The sequence below is a fragment of the Pelecanus crispus genome, chromosome 6 (assembly GCF_030463565.1).
Source record: "Pelecanus crispus isolate bPelCri1 chromosome 6, bPelCri1.pri, whole genome shotgun sequence".
Classification (NCBI taxonomy): Eukaryota; Metazoa; Chordata; class Aves; order Pelecaniformes; family Pelecanidae; genus Pelecanus; species Pelecanus crispus.
The window spans coordinates 49,696,211-49,713,037 of NC_134648.1; the positions used below are offsets into that span (position 1 = coordinate 49,696,211).

At 41.9% G+C, this 16,827-nt stretch overlaps 1 protein-coding gene across 25 annotated transcripts in view; it reads left to right on the forward strand.

The window, feature by feature from the left end:
* The window catches only part of NRXN3 (neurexin 3), a 1,006,895-nt gene that overhangs the window by 311,787 nt on the left and 678,281 nt on the right, over positions 1-16,827 (forward strand). For 17 of the 25 annotated variants that reach the window (XM_075711855.1, XM_075711861.1, XM_075711857.1 and 14 more), the window contains 2 exons: positions 1,361-1,564; positions 9,794-9,820. In XM_075711855.1, coding sequence (XP_075567970.1) covers positions 1,361-1,564; positions 9,794-9,820 — 231 coding nt within the window. The remainder of the gene's footprint in view (positions 1-1,360; positions 1,565-9,793; positions 9,821-16,827) is intronic. The other 8 variants (XM_075711856.1, XM_075711863.1, XM_075711860.1 and 5 more) reach the window with 1 other exon arrangement.

A 16,827-nucleotide genomic window follows, 5' to 3' on the forward strand; every position in this document is an offset into this window, starting at 1 on the left:
GTGGGATTGAGTACACCCTCAGCAAGTTTGCACACGACACCAAGCTGAGTGGTGCGGTTGACACGCCAGAAGGACAAGATGTCATCCAAAGGGACCTGGACAAGCTGGAGAGGTGGGCCTGTGTGAACCTCATGAGGTTCAACAAGGCCAAGTGCAAGGTCCTGCACCTGGGACGGGGCAACCCCCAATATCAATACAGGCTGGGGGATGAAGGGATTGAGAGCAGCCCTGCGGAGAAGGACTTGGGGGTACTGGTGGATGAAAAGCTGGACCTGAGCCAACAATGTGCGATTGCAGCCCAGAAAGCCACCCGTATCCTGGGCTGCATCAAAAGCAGCGTGGCCAGCAGGTCGAGGGAGGTGATTCTGCCCTCTACTCTGCTCTGGTAAGACCCCACCTGGAGCACTGCATCCAGCTCTGGGGCCCTCAGCACGAGAAGGACATGGACCTGTTGGAGCAAGTCCAGAGGAGGGCCACAAAAATGATGCGAGGGCTGGAGCACCTCTCCTACGAGGTCAGGCTGAGAGAGTTGGAGTTGTTCAGCCTGGAGAAGAGAAGGCTGCAGGGAGACCTTATTGTGGCCTTCCAGTACTTAAAGGGGGCCTATAGGAAGGATGGGGACAATCTTTTTAGCAAGGCCTGTTGTGACAGGACAAGGAATAATGGTTTTAAACTAAAGGAGGATAGATTTAGACTGGATATAAGGATGAAATTTTTTACAATGAGGGTGGTAAAGCACTGGCACAGGTTGCCCAGACAGGCAGTGGAGGCCCCTTCCCTAGAAACATTCAAGGTCAGGTTGGATGGGGCTGTGAGCAACCTGATCTGGTTAAAGCTGTCCCTGCTCACTGCAGGGGGGTTGGGCTAGGTGATCTCCAAAGGTCCCTTCCAACCCAAAACATTCTATGATTCTAAAGGCAAGACTAAATGCTCTACTAGAAGTGTTGTAGACGTTATTTAAAGTAGTCATTACAGCTAGTGCTAGGGAAGGCTGGACTAATGGAGGAGATTGCATTTTCTGGAAGATGTGAAAAACAGAGACTTTGCTGGCTTGTTATCACGAAAGGGCCCTGTGCTAACACACTTGTCCTTGGGGATTGTGTCTCCATGGGTACTGCTGCCTCCAGTTGTGGTGAATACCATATCTTTATGTTTGCTGCTCATACTTGCCACATAGGCTTGCTGGATGCAGTTAAAGCGTTGCTGTGGTTTTCCCCAGTTACATACCTTTCTGTGGCAAGTGATATGGTTTCTGTAAACACAGTGTGCTCTGATAGGTGTCAGGGTTCTTCAGGAGCAAAGATCGCACAGAGGTGTAACTTTTTTTCATTTTTTGCAATTATTTGTTGTTTCCTTGCAGAGGCCTCAATCTTGAGCTATGATGGCAGCATGTACATGAAGATCATCATGCCTATGGTCATGCATACAGAAGCAGAAGACGTGTCCTTCCGTTTCATGTCTCAGCGTGCTTATGGGCTGTTGATGGCAACCACCTCACGAGACTCTGCTGACACTCTGCGCCTGGAGCTGGACGGAGGCCGTGTCAAACTTATGGTCAATTTAGGTATTGTATAAAAACCTTTCACTGCCCCTTCACTATTAGTTTGGGCTTGTGATTAGTGGTTTTTAAAATCATTTTATTTAATTTCTGTTGGTTTGATTGGATTGGATTGATTTCTAAAATAACAGCTGAGACCTTCATAATGATATTCTCTTGCGGAGAGAAATTCTCTTCTGCATTGCTGCATGAAGATTTGCTGTCAGTTCTTCGTTATGGACAGTGTTGGTTTTTAAGTCTTTAAGTTTTTAAGTTTCCTTTCTTGGTCTGGGACTGGTGAGCTCTGTGTGAGACATGCTGCTTGGTCCATCTTTTGATCAGTTACATCCCTCATTCATCCAGCATCACTCAAAACAGTCAAAGCAAAACATGGGAGGGAAGCAAAATGGATATGGTGGCAAGCAGAAGTCCTGTGAATCCCATGCCCTTTACAGAATTTGGCAGCGTTTGATACAACTTGGTCTATTTTACTGAAGTGCTAATTATTTCTATTTTCTAATCACTATATGTTTCAGCCTTTAAGGCTTTTTATATCTAGTAAAAAAGCCTGGGGTTTTTTGATTGTGTCTTTATTAAAATGAAGGCAACAATAATAAAAGTGCATCCCCTCCATCCCAAAAGGTTGTGTTCTGTCTCCTTAGAGTTACACTTTCCCAGCAAATAATAAAAAAAAAGACAACTAGAAACAAGTCCAACAATAACAACAATGAAAAAAAAAACATTGGGGAGTGAATGTGCTATTAGATTAGCCTCAATCCATTTTCTTGCTAGTCTTTAAGTATTGTACTGAATGACAAATAGCCTTTTTAAAGAACATAAACACACAAGTTGAAGCTTTCTTTCACTTTTCAGTGATGCAACTTGTTGCTTCACGTGAATCCAGCAATATAACTAAGATGACATTCTGACTCAGAGGCAGAACTATCATGATAATGCAAAATGCTAAACCTCTTCTAATATGTAGGGTACTCTATATGAAGATGTGCGCATGGTCTGTGAAAGCTTATGTCACTTTTCAAAATTCTAAGCTCCACTGGAATAAGCTTTTGCATTTTTTTGAGCTAACAGCATCAGCATCATCAAAGCCCTGCTGTGGTGATATCAGGAGCAAACCAGGCAGTGGCTTTGTTTGTAGAGGGCAAAAAAAGTATTATGTGCTCATTCCTGTAGTAATGGTTCGTGTTTTTTAATTCCTGTCCTAGCTAGGTATGGTAAGTTTATCAAGGCCTTGCTACACCATAGATGAACTTGAGTGGTGATTTTATGGTTCATCATCTTCACCTGGGCAATATGTTGTCCAGCAGTTGTCCTCTGGAACTAGCTTGTTTTTTAAAATTGCTTCCAGTGTCTTTTTGGCTTTGACAGTGCAAGTCAGACCCTAATATCTGCTTTTGGTGTAAGAAAGTGAACAGAAGATGATGTTTAAACAAGTTCATATCTCTTAAAAGGAAAGAGTCTCCATGTAAAGAGCTATAGAAACCCTGGCTTTTTATTTAAAAAAAAAAAAAAAAAAAAAAGAAAATGTAGTGTTATAGAGTTCCTGTTTGGAGTATATATATGCTCTGCTTAGCTTGCCTGAAGAAGTGTAAAGCACTATTGAGTGTCTGGCTAGCATAGGAGCAGTTGCTGTGCTGTCCAGACTGGCCTAGAGGACAGAGTGAATAGATCAACTTCAGCTATGACAGTAACTTCTGAAATAAAGAGAAACAGCACTCTGATGATAGCCATCTCTGCCTATACTTAAGTGAAAGAATATTTCATAGATTTGCAGGGTTTCTCTGGAGAACAGCTCAGAAGAATGGCTGTTGAGCATTCTTACATGTGCAAAGAATCTTTCACACAACTCCAGTGCGTGTGTGTGTGTGTATATATATATACACACACATATGTCTGCATTTTCTCCTGATCTAATACAGTTGGTGCTAATAATCTGGCAAAATGAGATTCCTCCCCTCCTCCCCCCACTTTCCTTTCTTGGCAATTATTGCTAGCCATTTTCTTCTCAGAGAATAAGCTTAATGAGTGGAAGATTGGCAGTGACATGCTTCTGTAGGGGAAGTGGTGGGGCAACTGCGTATCTGCTGAGCTCTACACTACCCCTTTGTAACCCAGAGCCAGTTCTTTTACCTTGAATGCCTTAGTTTCTCTCTTTGTGAAGAGAGAGTACTTCACAACCTGCCAGAGATGTGGTAGTATTTTAGTAAGTGCTGCTTCTGTTGGCCTTGATACTCCCACATGAAAAATACTACAGCATGAAAACTGCCAGACTTCATTAAAAATTACCACTTTTTCTTCTGAGAAAGGTACCACTTGTTTGATTCTGTTATATCTTCATTGTCCTTTAAAATCAATGAGAATAGGGGGAGTTGCTCCTTTTGGGTCTTCAGGGCCTCCTAGACTTAGACCCTATGTGAGTAAGAGGAAGGTATAGATTACCCTGAATATACTTACAATTTTTTACAGCTTACTCTTTCCTTTCCAGTTTTCCTTATATCATGCTGGCAGGCAATATTTTCCATCAGGGCCTGTCAACATTGTGTGTCTGAATGGCATTGGTCACTTTTAACACTCACTGTGGTCTGTTATGCCATCACCTAGCCTAGACGTGGACTATTCAGCTCTTACTATCTGGCGTCTAAAAGACGTGGCTAAAGAATTGACATATGGTCTACACACGTTTGGAAAGAGATGTGTCGCTGATGGTTTAATACAGGGACAAAATCTGTAAACCAAACCCTGTGTTAACTGAAGGCTGGGTTTGTGTAGTTGCAGGGACTGAAGCAATGTGTATGCCAGATTTGCCAGCTTTTCAGCTGGAAACTTGTGAGGTTGAATCTTCCCCCAAAAGTGACTACAGGCTGCATCAGTGGAAGCCTGTCAGCACTCTTCTGTGCCCGACTCAGCAGAAGAGTAGTTCAGACTGTTGGAACCTGGATTGAGCTTAACCTCTCCTCTCTTCAGATTTATAAAGCTGGCAGAGATATTCCTTGAAACAGGACTTTCCTTCTATCAAAACGGCAAAGTTACCTTGCTGTTGAAGAAACAGAATTCGAGGAGGAATGACCTTACCAGATCCATTTATTTTCAGTTGTTTATTGTAAATCACATCTAACTCTTTAAGGAGACTGTTCATAGCCAAAATGTCACAAACAAGAACCAAATCTTCATTATCTGACCCTGCCAAAATCCTCTTACCAGTGAGAAACAATCATCAGCACCACCTCTGAAGACCTGAGTATGCTTGGTGCTGACTAGCTATGTGTCAGCATCCCCCCGAGTGTCTAACCCATGACAGTTGTGTGCAAACAAAGGCTGTTTTGAGTGGTGAGTTATTCAATTGTGCTTTTCTTATAAGTCATTTAATACTATTACTAAGAGCTGTCTCTTTCTACTCTTCTTTGATCTATTCCATTTGATTACTTATTATCATTTGTGTGGTTATTAAGGTCTTTCCTATGTTGTTTTTTCTTTTTTTTCTTTTTCTTTTTCCTTTTTTTTTTTTTTTTTTTTTTTAAACTCTTCTGTGTATTTCAGTTGTAAAGCTTTCCCATACCCCATCAGCCATGGTAAATCAAAAGATGGTATTCAACCCTTCAAAGGCCTGAAGCCTGCGGCCCGCACAGCAAACAGCCCTGAGAACAGAGTGTACAGAGCAGCCTGCAGGGGCTGGCATATCCCACTCACCTTCACAGCACTCAGTGTCCAAACCAAACAGGGGATAGACACATCATACAGCGGGCGCGGGTGGGCATGGGCGGCTGGGTGCTTGCTGTAGAAGGTGGAAGGGAAAAGAAGAGCAGCGATGAATAATTCTCTAAGAAAGAGGGGTGAGGAAGTTGTTTCAGACCTTTCCTATGTGAGTGCCCAAGGCACTGCAATCTGCATGTTGACAGCACATCTCACATCTCACAGGAGTTTGCGTGTTTGTTGTGTGAAGATTAGAAGTCCAAATGTGATACAGATCTCACTTCTGTTGAGAAGGACTCTGAAGAAATGGGTCTAGAGTGGAAGTGGGGGGAGAGAGAGAGAGAAATTAAGCAAATCATGGCTTGGAACATGCTTGGGAATCATTTCTGATGCTGAGAAGTGCAGAGGGGAAGAAATGGCTGGTCCAATAGGGAGATCCACCTTCAAATTTTTCCTCCCATTGATGAATGAGAGGGTTATAGTGTCACTGACTTTTATTAAAGAATATTTCAGGGTTTTTTCTTCCTGGCTTGGCTTATCTTCAGGTCACTGGTGACTAGAATAAATACTTCCCGCCTTCTGTTAATCTGAGTCAGTTCTCTTGTAAGAAGTGTAATCATCACTCTCACCTATCTTTTCCTAAGAAATCCCCTCAAGGGTGTCAAAGACATCTTTGCCTCTCCAAAATGCAAAGTGTCTGTTGCCCTTCCTACACAGAAACAGAGCAGACCCATTTTCTATTTTTCTTTTTTAAATGTATGTGAACTTTTAAGCCAAATTTCCTTTTGTGCAAATCATACCCTTGGACCTGCACGTGTATGCCCATTCACACTGTTTCTTATTAATAGATTTCTTTTCTATAACCAGTGCATACAAAGGCCCTTGATTTTTTTTTTTTTTTTTTGGTCGTAAACATGCAAAAATATTTGTCATCTGCCAGTTACAGGTGGATGCGCAGTCTGACTGCATGCAAGTAGGGGTGAGGCAAGACCCCACACTATAACATGGGGTAAGAGTGTGCACAGAGCCTCATCTGGTTTCCCCATAGGAAATAACCTAGAATGAGCTTAGAAACAGTCAGGCCCCGATTATCTTTCTTGTCTTAGTCTTGCCTCAAAGTGCTCTTCCATAACCACATGTGGATGCTCATCAGAAGGAACACTTTGTCCTCACACAGTAAAGGTGACTTTCTTTCCCGATTCAAGGAAAAAACAGCCTGGGGCCTTAGCAATGTCAAATAAATATCACTATTTTCAGGCACAAAGATACAAATGGTAAGAAACACAGGCCTAATTTGCAGAGACTTCTGTCTGCTACTAAAGATATGTCTATTCAAACAATGAATCCCTAGTGTTAGCTAATTGCAGTGGAGCTATTTAACCTTTTGCAAGGAGAGTCTTTGGCCCATTTTCCAGGCGATGTGCTCTGGAAAACCTTCCATCTGAGCACTAAGTAAGCAACTTCTGGTTTACATTAGGAATAATAATGAAAGTAAGTAACTGTAGCAGGCCTTCCCAGCTCATCCTGCTCCCCATGCAGTTACAGACTGTGTTTTCACTTTACTGCTGTCCTCCAGATTCCTCATCCAGTTGCTGAACTGGCAGGTGACTGGATTTACAGCTGTTTAGGCATATTCATCTTCAAAACCTAAAGCAATAGAAAACCTCTTTTGAGTCAGGAATGCAGCCATGCCTAAATAAAGCAAATCTCATCAGTAGAAGCTAGGAACAGGGCTGAGACTACCAGAAGCCTTATTGCCCTGGTACTGTGCAGGAGGAATCCCAAGCAGGTTTTTTTAATTATTCCTGAATTCCCCAGCTTCTGCTGTTTTGAGCACAAAGACCATGCTAAACCTGCACCTTACTGCCAGTGAAAGCATCTTCGGCTTTGGATTTGTAGTGTTGTGCTAGTTTAGAGGAAAATAGGTATTTTCTTCCTTTCTAAAAACTTATGTAAGAGGGAGAAAACAGCTTCATGTATTAATGATTGGAAATGTTTTTGGTTGCTTTGGGCAAGGCTCAGAATTAAGGAAATGAACAAAAAACCCTATGCTTGTTCTTTGAAGGTAGTGTGGAGAGTATGGTGGTGCTGGTGTAGCAGCGCAGACAGATGTGCTTGCTTAGCTGCCATGTGGGATCCCTGCTGACCCAGCTGGACTAAGTCTGGTTCAGGAGCTGGCTCTTCTGATGTGTGCTTGGGCATTTCTGCCTGGCACCCCATTGCATGGCATTGCAGAGCCTTGGTGCTCAGCGTCTGGAGGTCGAATAGCGCCATGGTAGTTGTCAGGGCAACCCCCTCGGTGGCCTGGTCTCTCGTTGTCCTTTGAAACAGAAATCTAGCAGCCAGGATAAGTGCTACACTGGTTTTCAGTTTGAAACATTGACCCCTTCACCTGGAGCAGTCAGTGACTCAGCCTGAGGATAAGCCCTGGGACATGTAGTTATTTCGGTATCGCTGCAAAAAAATTAAAAATGTGAAACTTCTCTGCGGACATCAATAATACAACAATGGTTTTAGTTTCTAACTCTGATGAATGTTGCTGAGGACCAGCCATGTTTCCCTTTCCGGCACACTTACTGTTTAGCCCATAAGAAATCCCCCTGTTGTTCCAGCTGTAACAACTCTCTTGATCTCGCTTCCTTGAAGTGAGACTCGGGAGTCTCTCTCGCTCTTGCTCTCACTCTCCATCAGGTCATAGAGGGAAGTTCCCCAGCGTGTACTTCAGAGCTCCCCTTACCCCACCCAACTCCTGTAAGGGATATAGCCACCACTGTATGGTGATGGTACCAATTGCTCCAGGGCTGTTTGCTCCCACTTTTCTGTTGCGGTTGACGACACATGACAAACCTAATCGCACAAAACCAAACCCAGATTTTCTCAAGAGAAGTTCTGCTTGAAAACAGACTCTCTCTGGCTATGCTGCTCCTGATTGGTGTGTCCCTGCTCATTATGGCTCTTTATTTATAGACTCTTATTCTTTCCCCTCTTTCATTTTTTAAGAACTGCGTTTAGTTTCAGCTGCTGAAATAATTTTCCTGTATCTGTCTGAGTAAACATGAAATTGGTCCAGTTAAGCAGCAAACTGCATTATATTTCTCTGCCATATCTCTGTAATAAATACGACCGTCCCTGCTGGTCAAAGCTTTAGTTGTCCAGACAGGGTGTCCAGTAGCATGGTGCTATTATTCCTGGCCTTGATTTCCTGAGGGAAGGTCAGCATGGCCCAAGATAGGTAATAGCACTGATATGATAGCTCTTGCCCATGTCAGAGACCACAGTAATGGATGTTTACAAGGCTGTAAGTAAGCATTTCTACATAAAAGATCCTCTTAACGGGTCGTATCCTGAGATATGCTGAGCATTAGTGTGTTAAATGAGAGAAACAATGCTCAGAAGCCCACTAGCTCAGGCTCTCCTACCTCAACTTGTTTTTGTTGTGCAGAGTCCTCAGTCACCATTCATTAGTTTCCACAAGCATAATTCTATTTTTTTCTTTCCATGTACCCCTCTTCATCCCTCCCTTGCCTGTAATCTCTGAATAAAGCAGGGCCAGCAAAGATTCCCAGATCTGCCACTTCACTGCCCATTTCATCTTCTCCCTGAACGTTATGAGCATCCCATTCAGTCTTAGCGTTCAGCCAGCAAGATAAGATTGGGCTCTGAGGAACTGGCAGGGCTGGGGACCTTTGAAAGAAATCCCCATTCCCCCTGCCAAGCAAAAATAAAGAAGTATTCCCAACCTCCGGAACTAGCTGAAATCTGGGCTGGGCGTTCGTGCGGTTAGCTGTTTGCAAGTGGCCATTTTATGATAGGACACAACTGGGCAGTATATTAACCCTTTCCTCACCTGAATGGACAGTATCAAATGTGTCTGTGCACATATTAAAAAGCGTTCTGGGCTGGCATTGGGGGAATGAGAAGAGGGTCTGTCTTTGGGAGAGCTGGAAAGGGTTAAATATTGCACCAACAAATCTCATAGGCTGATTTTACAGGTATTCTGTGTTGGACAGATGGTGTACTTATGCAATAACAATACGAATTAATTCAAAAGAAAGTGTAAAGGTTGACTTTGAGCTTCAAGCTTCTTAGAGAAATTGCTAAAGGTCTTTAAAAAGTGAAATGACATTGGAGTATGACTTGCATTTTGAGGGAGATTTTTTGTGCCTTAATTATCAATTTTTTTTATTGTAATTCACATCAGTTCATGGTCTGGAGTAGAAGATACTCTTAGATGCATAGGTTTCTATAAAAAGAAGATAGCTTTCTGTGTCGATATGTGGATATATATGTATATTGGTATATCTCTCTATACATATGTGTATATATATATGTGTGTGTATATATATATATTTATGTGACAGATTTATGTAGAATATACTGTACATATACACCCACTCCTGAACTTGTACAGACTGTGTATAAGTATAAAATGGCCACATCTCTTTGCGTGTGTCTGTCCCCGGAAGGGTGGACTGATTGTTTTTGGATGTCTGCAGCTGTTACCTTGAAGGATGCAATTTCATCTTTCATTTATTTTTCCCCATCTAGACTGTATCAGGATAAACTGTAACGCCAGTAAGTTTTCCCTCAAGTTTCATTTTGTTCTCTTTCTATATATATTAAAATAACTTTATTTTCTTTGCTGTTTTATAAGCTGTTTTTCTTTTCTTTCCTTTTTTTTTTTCTTTTCTTTTTGAAAAAAAAAATCTTCTGAAATTGAAGGGTTGGGTGGGATGTGAAGCTGGGGAGGTGGAGGGAAGACCTTACTGTGATTGTGTATGTGAAAATTTTGTGCTAGGTTTCTCCAAGCAGGAGATGAACTGTTATTTCATAGCTTTGCAGAAGAGCACCTGAGGAACCTGATGAGCTGATATTATATTTCACTGGTAACCTGTTGTCTTTATGAAAACTTTTAAAGAGCCACATAAGAATAACAACAGGTACTGTATGCACTTCTCCACTACAAAAAGGGCATGCATCTTTAAAAAAACAAAACAAACCAACCTGAAACTCTCACTTTATTTCAGAATGGTGATGACTTAATCTGATATATATTCAACATAATTTTAATTTGGATATAGAAGAAGGAAAAATTAGATCTTAGATTTCAAGTATATTATCAGAGTTACATGATAACCTTTTATATAGCATTTACTACTCTTAGGTTTCTGTAATAAATTGCAGCTGAATCTTTGGATCACTGAAGATCCTTTTCAGCCTGTAAAAGTAGGGAAGGAGGCTTGTAAAATCTCTGAAAAATAATAATAATAATTATAATAACACAGGTCCTCTGTGTTAGATTTTATGTGGAAAGATTTATGGAAGGCTGAACATCACCTTGGAAATGCTATAAGGGATTAAAAGGCAAGGATGGTCCATGTGTTTTCTGGAGGCTGTGGTCTTTTTGCTCACCAGTGAGCCCCATCCAAACTAGCAGGAAGGCGGAAAGAAGTGTGTTGCAGCCCCAAAAGCAAACATAGAGCTTTCAAGTAGCAAAGACAACTGTAGCAGCACCAAGAGAATCTTACTGTAAAGCAGTTTCTTAACAGCTTTGCCATGGTTTTGGACTAAGAGTAGGTTTGTAGTGTTAGACAACAGTTGTCTGTTTTTTTTCCCCATGTACAATATTTGCAAAATTTAAAAGGTTCTCTGTGGTTGCAAAGAGAAAAAAAAATACACACCTAAGCAGATAATAGATCAACTTTCCCTCCTGGTCACTGCCAGCTGATTGAGATCCTACGTTGCAGGAAAGTGGAAGCAATTCATTTCTTGGTCTTGGGAAGTGGTCGTTGGAAGCCTGTAGCCAGGGACAAGCCAAGGCATTGGCTGATGTGTGATTATTCGAGCTGTGAGCCCTGATATGCTGTAGGAGCTTGATCATGAGTTCACAACATTGAGAACTACAGCCTTCTTCAGCCCTATTGCAGGACTATGTGGGATTAGTCCTGTATGACTCAAAGCTTGACAGATCTTGTTGAATTCCTTTTGCTCTTCGATGTTTTAACATTGTATTTCAAGATAGAATGGGTAATAGGAAAAAGTGTCTTGAATCTCTGCTAGCTGAGATTGCCAGTTTTTACCCAGCAGCACTGAGGAGATTTGCATAAAAATAGGATCTTTTGCTTCCTAAGAGTTCATATGCTCTTGCTGCTTAGCCACCTGTAACTCTATCTAAACACTTGCACCATAGCTCTTGTTGATGTGTGTCATCTGAGTATCCTTATCAGTTCCTCTGGTACTGGACAACAATCTGATGTTGTTGTCATCATCTTCAACTTTTGATGACAGGGGGCTGTTAAAGGCTTAGCTATGGAAGACTATCTTCAGGTGGGAAATCAGCTTGAGTAGCAAGGAGCAATGGTCTGGTTTTCATGTAAATCAAAATCTATCAGTAATTGGGAGAAACATTCAAAAAAGAAAAAGAGAGAAAAGAGAATCCTATAATCAGAGCAGTGGGAAGACAGTCTGAATCCAGTGCTTTTGTTAGTTTCCCCATAAGCATCAAGACGTCTTGAATCATTTTGCTTCCATGCATTTTTAATAGTTGAGCCTGTTGCATTTTTAAAGACAATTTTTCTCTGAAGGTTTGTATTTATTTATTTATTTTAGAACACTTTGGATTTTCCTAATTTATTTTTTATGATACTTTGCTGAAAATGAACAACCCTACTCCTAGTCCCTCCAACATCTTTTTTTGTTGCTGCCTGTTGCAATGACTCAGGTCATCTGTCCTGCTTTCTAGAAGGGAACCTGCTGGGAACTGATTGATGAAAAACTGTATACTCTTGCATGAATAAAATATGGTTAGGCAGGAGCAGACCAAGTATCACTGTAACCATTCTTGCAGGCACACTGACATTTACTTGTGCAGAGGGAGTTATCCACATACAGATGGGTCTGCCAGGGTCTGCTGAAATGAGTGGGAGTATTTTAAAGTAACTCGACAAATGCAGTTCCCAGTCAGCTGAAGAGTTTCAGGTCAAGCAGTCACAATTGCTAACTAAATAGAAGGGACCTGGTGCATGGTTTTAAAGTAAACAGAACTGTACTCTTGGGGTGTCGTGGAATGTGTAGGTTAAAGGGCCTACCACAGCAAGCACTGAAGCTAATGCTATTTGAGAGAAGTCTAGTATGTTGTCCCAGGTAAGCATTTAATTTTCAGTATAATTGCTCTTAATTTTTGTTGCGGGATTTTTGCTTGCTTATCTTTGGGTTGTCGTATATCTGATGCAAAATACTGTTTTCCATCACTTCATTTCTTCTTGCCCTCTCTCTGTTTCTCATCACTGTCATATCTCACAGTTCTAAAATGGAAGACTGACATAGTTTCATAGAGTGGGAACATTTTTTTACTTTCTCTGTATTTATTTTAAGACTCATCTCATCCTCTCCTTTCACTCTTGAAGATACCTAAACTGATCTTCTGCACACTGACAGAGTTTGAATTTAGAAGGACCTAACAGTGCTGTTGCTTACATAGATGCAACTGGGTAGTAACTCTCTTTTCCTCTGAGTGTAAAATCAGCACAACCAAAAGCAGGATCAGGATCTGAAAATACACTGTGTGAAGGTGCATTGAATGATTCCTCAACATAATGCAGACATAATGGATAGCTTAATTTTGTTGTCTGGATTTGTGGGGAAAATAGGTATAGTCTAAATACCCTTATATTTTTGCATACATGTATTTTGGGTTTCTAAATAGGGTTTCCTAAAGAAGAGTAGCTCTTTGGTCCGTCTCCTGTAAACTGTTTCTTGAAATATATAGTTCACTTCGAAGAAAGTTAAAGTTGTTTTGATAGTTTTATAGTTTGCGTCATAATATCTGGTGCTCTGATTTTTCTTCATTTTTTCAAAGGTATCTAGTCCTTAATTTCCTTATTCCCTTTTCAGTGACCCCACTTCATATCAGTCCAGATGGGGATAGTTTTCAGCATTTTACCCAATATTAAGTGTGGAGGACAGGGCGATGTGTGCTACAGATTTACCATCTTTTGGAGGTGTCTTCACTTTGTGTTCTTTCTAGGATACTAGTATTACTTTTCTTGGCCTAGTTCTCTCTCCTTCTCCCAAACCTTTTATGTGGCGTGTCAATAGTCACAGTCACATAGTTTGACACTACCTTTATGGGAGGTTTGATCTTCCAAAAGTAGCTGTCATTGGGACAGTGAATACTTCTGTCTTATCGCTTGTTGTTTCATAATGAGACTTTTTCTCACTGAGGCATGCCAGACAAGCTGTTACCTATTTTCATGTCACTTGTGAAGCCTCAGCAAATCCTGATCCTCTTCTCTTACCTGTTGCTAAAAACACAAATGGAAGAGGATGAAAAATCACAGTGCAATCACTACTAGTTGATCCTGTGTCTCTATGAGGACACACAGTTAGCATGTTGTTTCAGATCCAATTAATTTTGGACTGGTCTTTGACAATAGAAGACAGCTAGAATATGAGATTGGTTCTCCCTTCTCAGTTGCCATGCTTACTGTATTTAGTGCCTTAATTCAATGCAACATTAATGTTTAGTTTTAGAAAGTACCACTGTAACAACATAAAATACGAAACTATGATGTGTAACTCTCTGGGAGGAGTTTAAAGTTTTCTTTTTTCTGTATCATCATAAGTAAATAGGAAGCCATGCTAACTCTGATCTAATCAAAATGTTGCAAAACCAAGTGCACTTATCTGATTCCTGGTGATGTTGCTGTCATTTTAATAAAAGCTTAATAGTACTTTAACATGAAAACATTATTTGCGAAGTGAAGAGGTATGATTAAACATACACATCATATTTGTGACTCTAGTATCTCCTAACGCCATTTAAACATAATCAGGAAGAAATGAATGCTTATGCAGCCTGAAAAGTGACGAGTCATTAGTGTGTCATATTGTAGTGGTGAAAGCAAAGCCGGTGTCTGTAGCATCTGTACAGCCTAGCTGAGAACGGTCTCGCCTTTGAGCAGACTCGGGGCACTGGTCTGGCCTTGTGCTACTGCTGCACTGCAATGCAGAAGAAGGGAAGGGAGCAAGTCTGTCTTTGGAAGACTTTTCCTTCTGTCAGGTGATGAAACAGCAGTCCTCCCAGGTATTTTGTCAGATGGTAAACTAAGAATTCTGTTAGAGGAAAACATACTATGCTGGACCCAGCAGCCTGAGAGAGGTGAGGCTACTGCCACTCCCTGTTCCCTGGTTCAACAAGTAGCGAGGTTGAAGATGTGTTCCTGGCAGGCGCTTTGCTAGTGATCACACACTTGCTTGGAGACCCGTGCTCATTCCAGTCTCTGGCAGCACAAACACATGGGCCCTCTGACCCATGGTCTGCCTCCAGTTGCTGCACTCACACCCCTGTACACCCTCACGCACACAGAATAGAGAGCTCTCACCCAGAAAAGAGTTAGAAAGGAATTTAATAAGAAGACAGGATGAACTGCACTGATCAGGCACAGGGCACAGCCAGATAAGCATACTGACCACTAACTATTTACACATGACCAGCCCTTTTTATCCTTTTACGCCTCCATTTTCCCCACTCTTGTTCCTCCCCAATCACTTGAACTCCTCCCTTTTCCTGCCTTTGGTTTCTCCCCTCAACATCCCATAAGTCTGTCTGATCCCAAACTGCTTTTCCCCTGCATCACATATGTCCCACTGTAGGCAGCAACCCCCTTACTCCAAAAAGGTGATCTCAAGAGCTATTCCAGATGACTTATGGTGATGAGTTCCATGCTTGGAAACTGGGGCTAATGGCTCTGCTAGGACAGCCCTGGGAAAGGCGTGGACAAGGTGTTCATTCCTCAGGAGTCCTTGATTTGTGTTCCCACCTTCCAGTGTGCCCTGTGCTCCTCTGGTCTTGTGCAGATGGGCCTCTGATGGGCTGATGGCCCCTGTGATGGGCCTGGATGTAACCTGAGAAGATATCATTTGGGCTCCCCCTCCTGCTGTTGTCTCTCTGAGCTCCTTTGTGGGTGTGCAAATGAGCTTTATCACATAAGCCAACAAATTCCTCTTCCCTGTGGCAGCTACTACAGAGGTGTTTGTATCAGACTCGCTTGATTCAAGTCCATTCCAAGTCTCCAGTGGGGAAAAAAACCTCTTGACTTAAGCTTTTAACTCAGAGGTTGCTTGGTACCCCTGTAAAGACCCTATCGCTCTCTACAACTACCTGAAAGGAGGTTGTAGTGAGGTGGGTGTTGGTCTCTTCTCCCATGTAGTTAGCGATAGGACGAGAGGAAATGGGCTTAAGCTGCACCAGGGGAGGTTTAGGTTGGAAATTAGGAAAAATTTCATTACGGAAAGGGTGGTCAAGAATTGGAACAGGCTGCCCAGAGAGGTGGTGGAGTCACCATCCCTGGAAGTGTTCAAAAAACGGGTAGATGTGGCACTTTGGGACATGGTTTAGTCTAGTCTACCCTTGATTGGTTTAGTGTGGACTTGGTAGTGTAGGTTAATGGTTGGACTGGATGATCTTAAAGGTCTTTTCCAACCTAAACGATTCTATGATTCTATTCTATGATTCTAAAGTGAAATAGTGCTCCTGAGCTTGTTTTAAAAAGGTAGCAACAAAGTCCATGCAGTTACCAGTTGCAATGGAGAGGACAAGACTCTTTGGGGCTGGGTTCCACAAGGACATCTTCCACCTAGGTGAGAGGAAAAAGGTGAAGCGCATACAAGAGGCTGCTGTGCTTCACTGCTGTCTAGACAGTATGTCTTCTGTAGATTAGATTCTGTAATTAGTTGCCAGAACATCCCCTTTGTTCTTTTATTCGAAGCAAATTGGCACAAAACTGGAAATGCATGCTTTAGGATCTAGGAGGAAGCGAATATTTCATATGTGATTAATTTTGTCTGAGAACAACCCAGAAAAAGCATCTCTAATGAGACTTTGAATAGTTAAAAAGACAAAGAAAAGCAAACACTAATCAGCACAAGCACTGCTTGCTATGTTGGGTGCTACCTTATCAGTAAATTTAAGGCCAAATCAGTGAGCCTTAAGGCTCAGCAGGTACTGGATAAGGAGTGACCAGTGATTTGGCTCTAGTGATTTGCATTATTGGGTGCAGAACACTGAGTGTAATGAGCAAAAGCTTTTCGCAGTGTCTTTAATCCTCCTCATCCAGACAGTGCCATGAAGATTAAGGTTTTGCTGTGGCATAATTAATTCATTTCTGCAATCCTAAACGGCATTTTGCGATATCGCAAGGTCCCTGCATCCCAGAGTATTTCAGGGGCCGTAAATCTGGGCTACAAATGCAAGTCCATGTTACTAGACTTCAGCTAGCCCCAGCCCTTAGTTTGCAGCAGTTAGCCTTCATCTTCCAGCTAATTCTGTCACATCCTTTGGAAGTCTCTAGTCTGACTCTTCAGTTCTAGTGCTCAGGGAGAGACTTCAGCAGGTCTTCCAAGGTCATCAGTTTGAAGAGATGGTGCTGTTGAGAGCAGAGCTTGGCAGAATGCGTTCTGCGTTATTTTTAACTAAATTGATGCAGTGGGACCTAACGGGAAAGAAAACTAACCTTGGAAACTTAGCAATCATCTGTCAGGAATCAGTGACCCACATGTGGAAAACAGCTATGCCAGTTTAC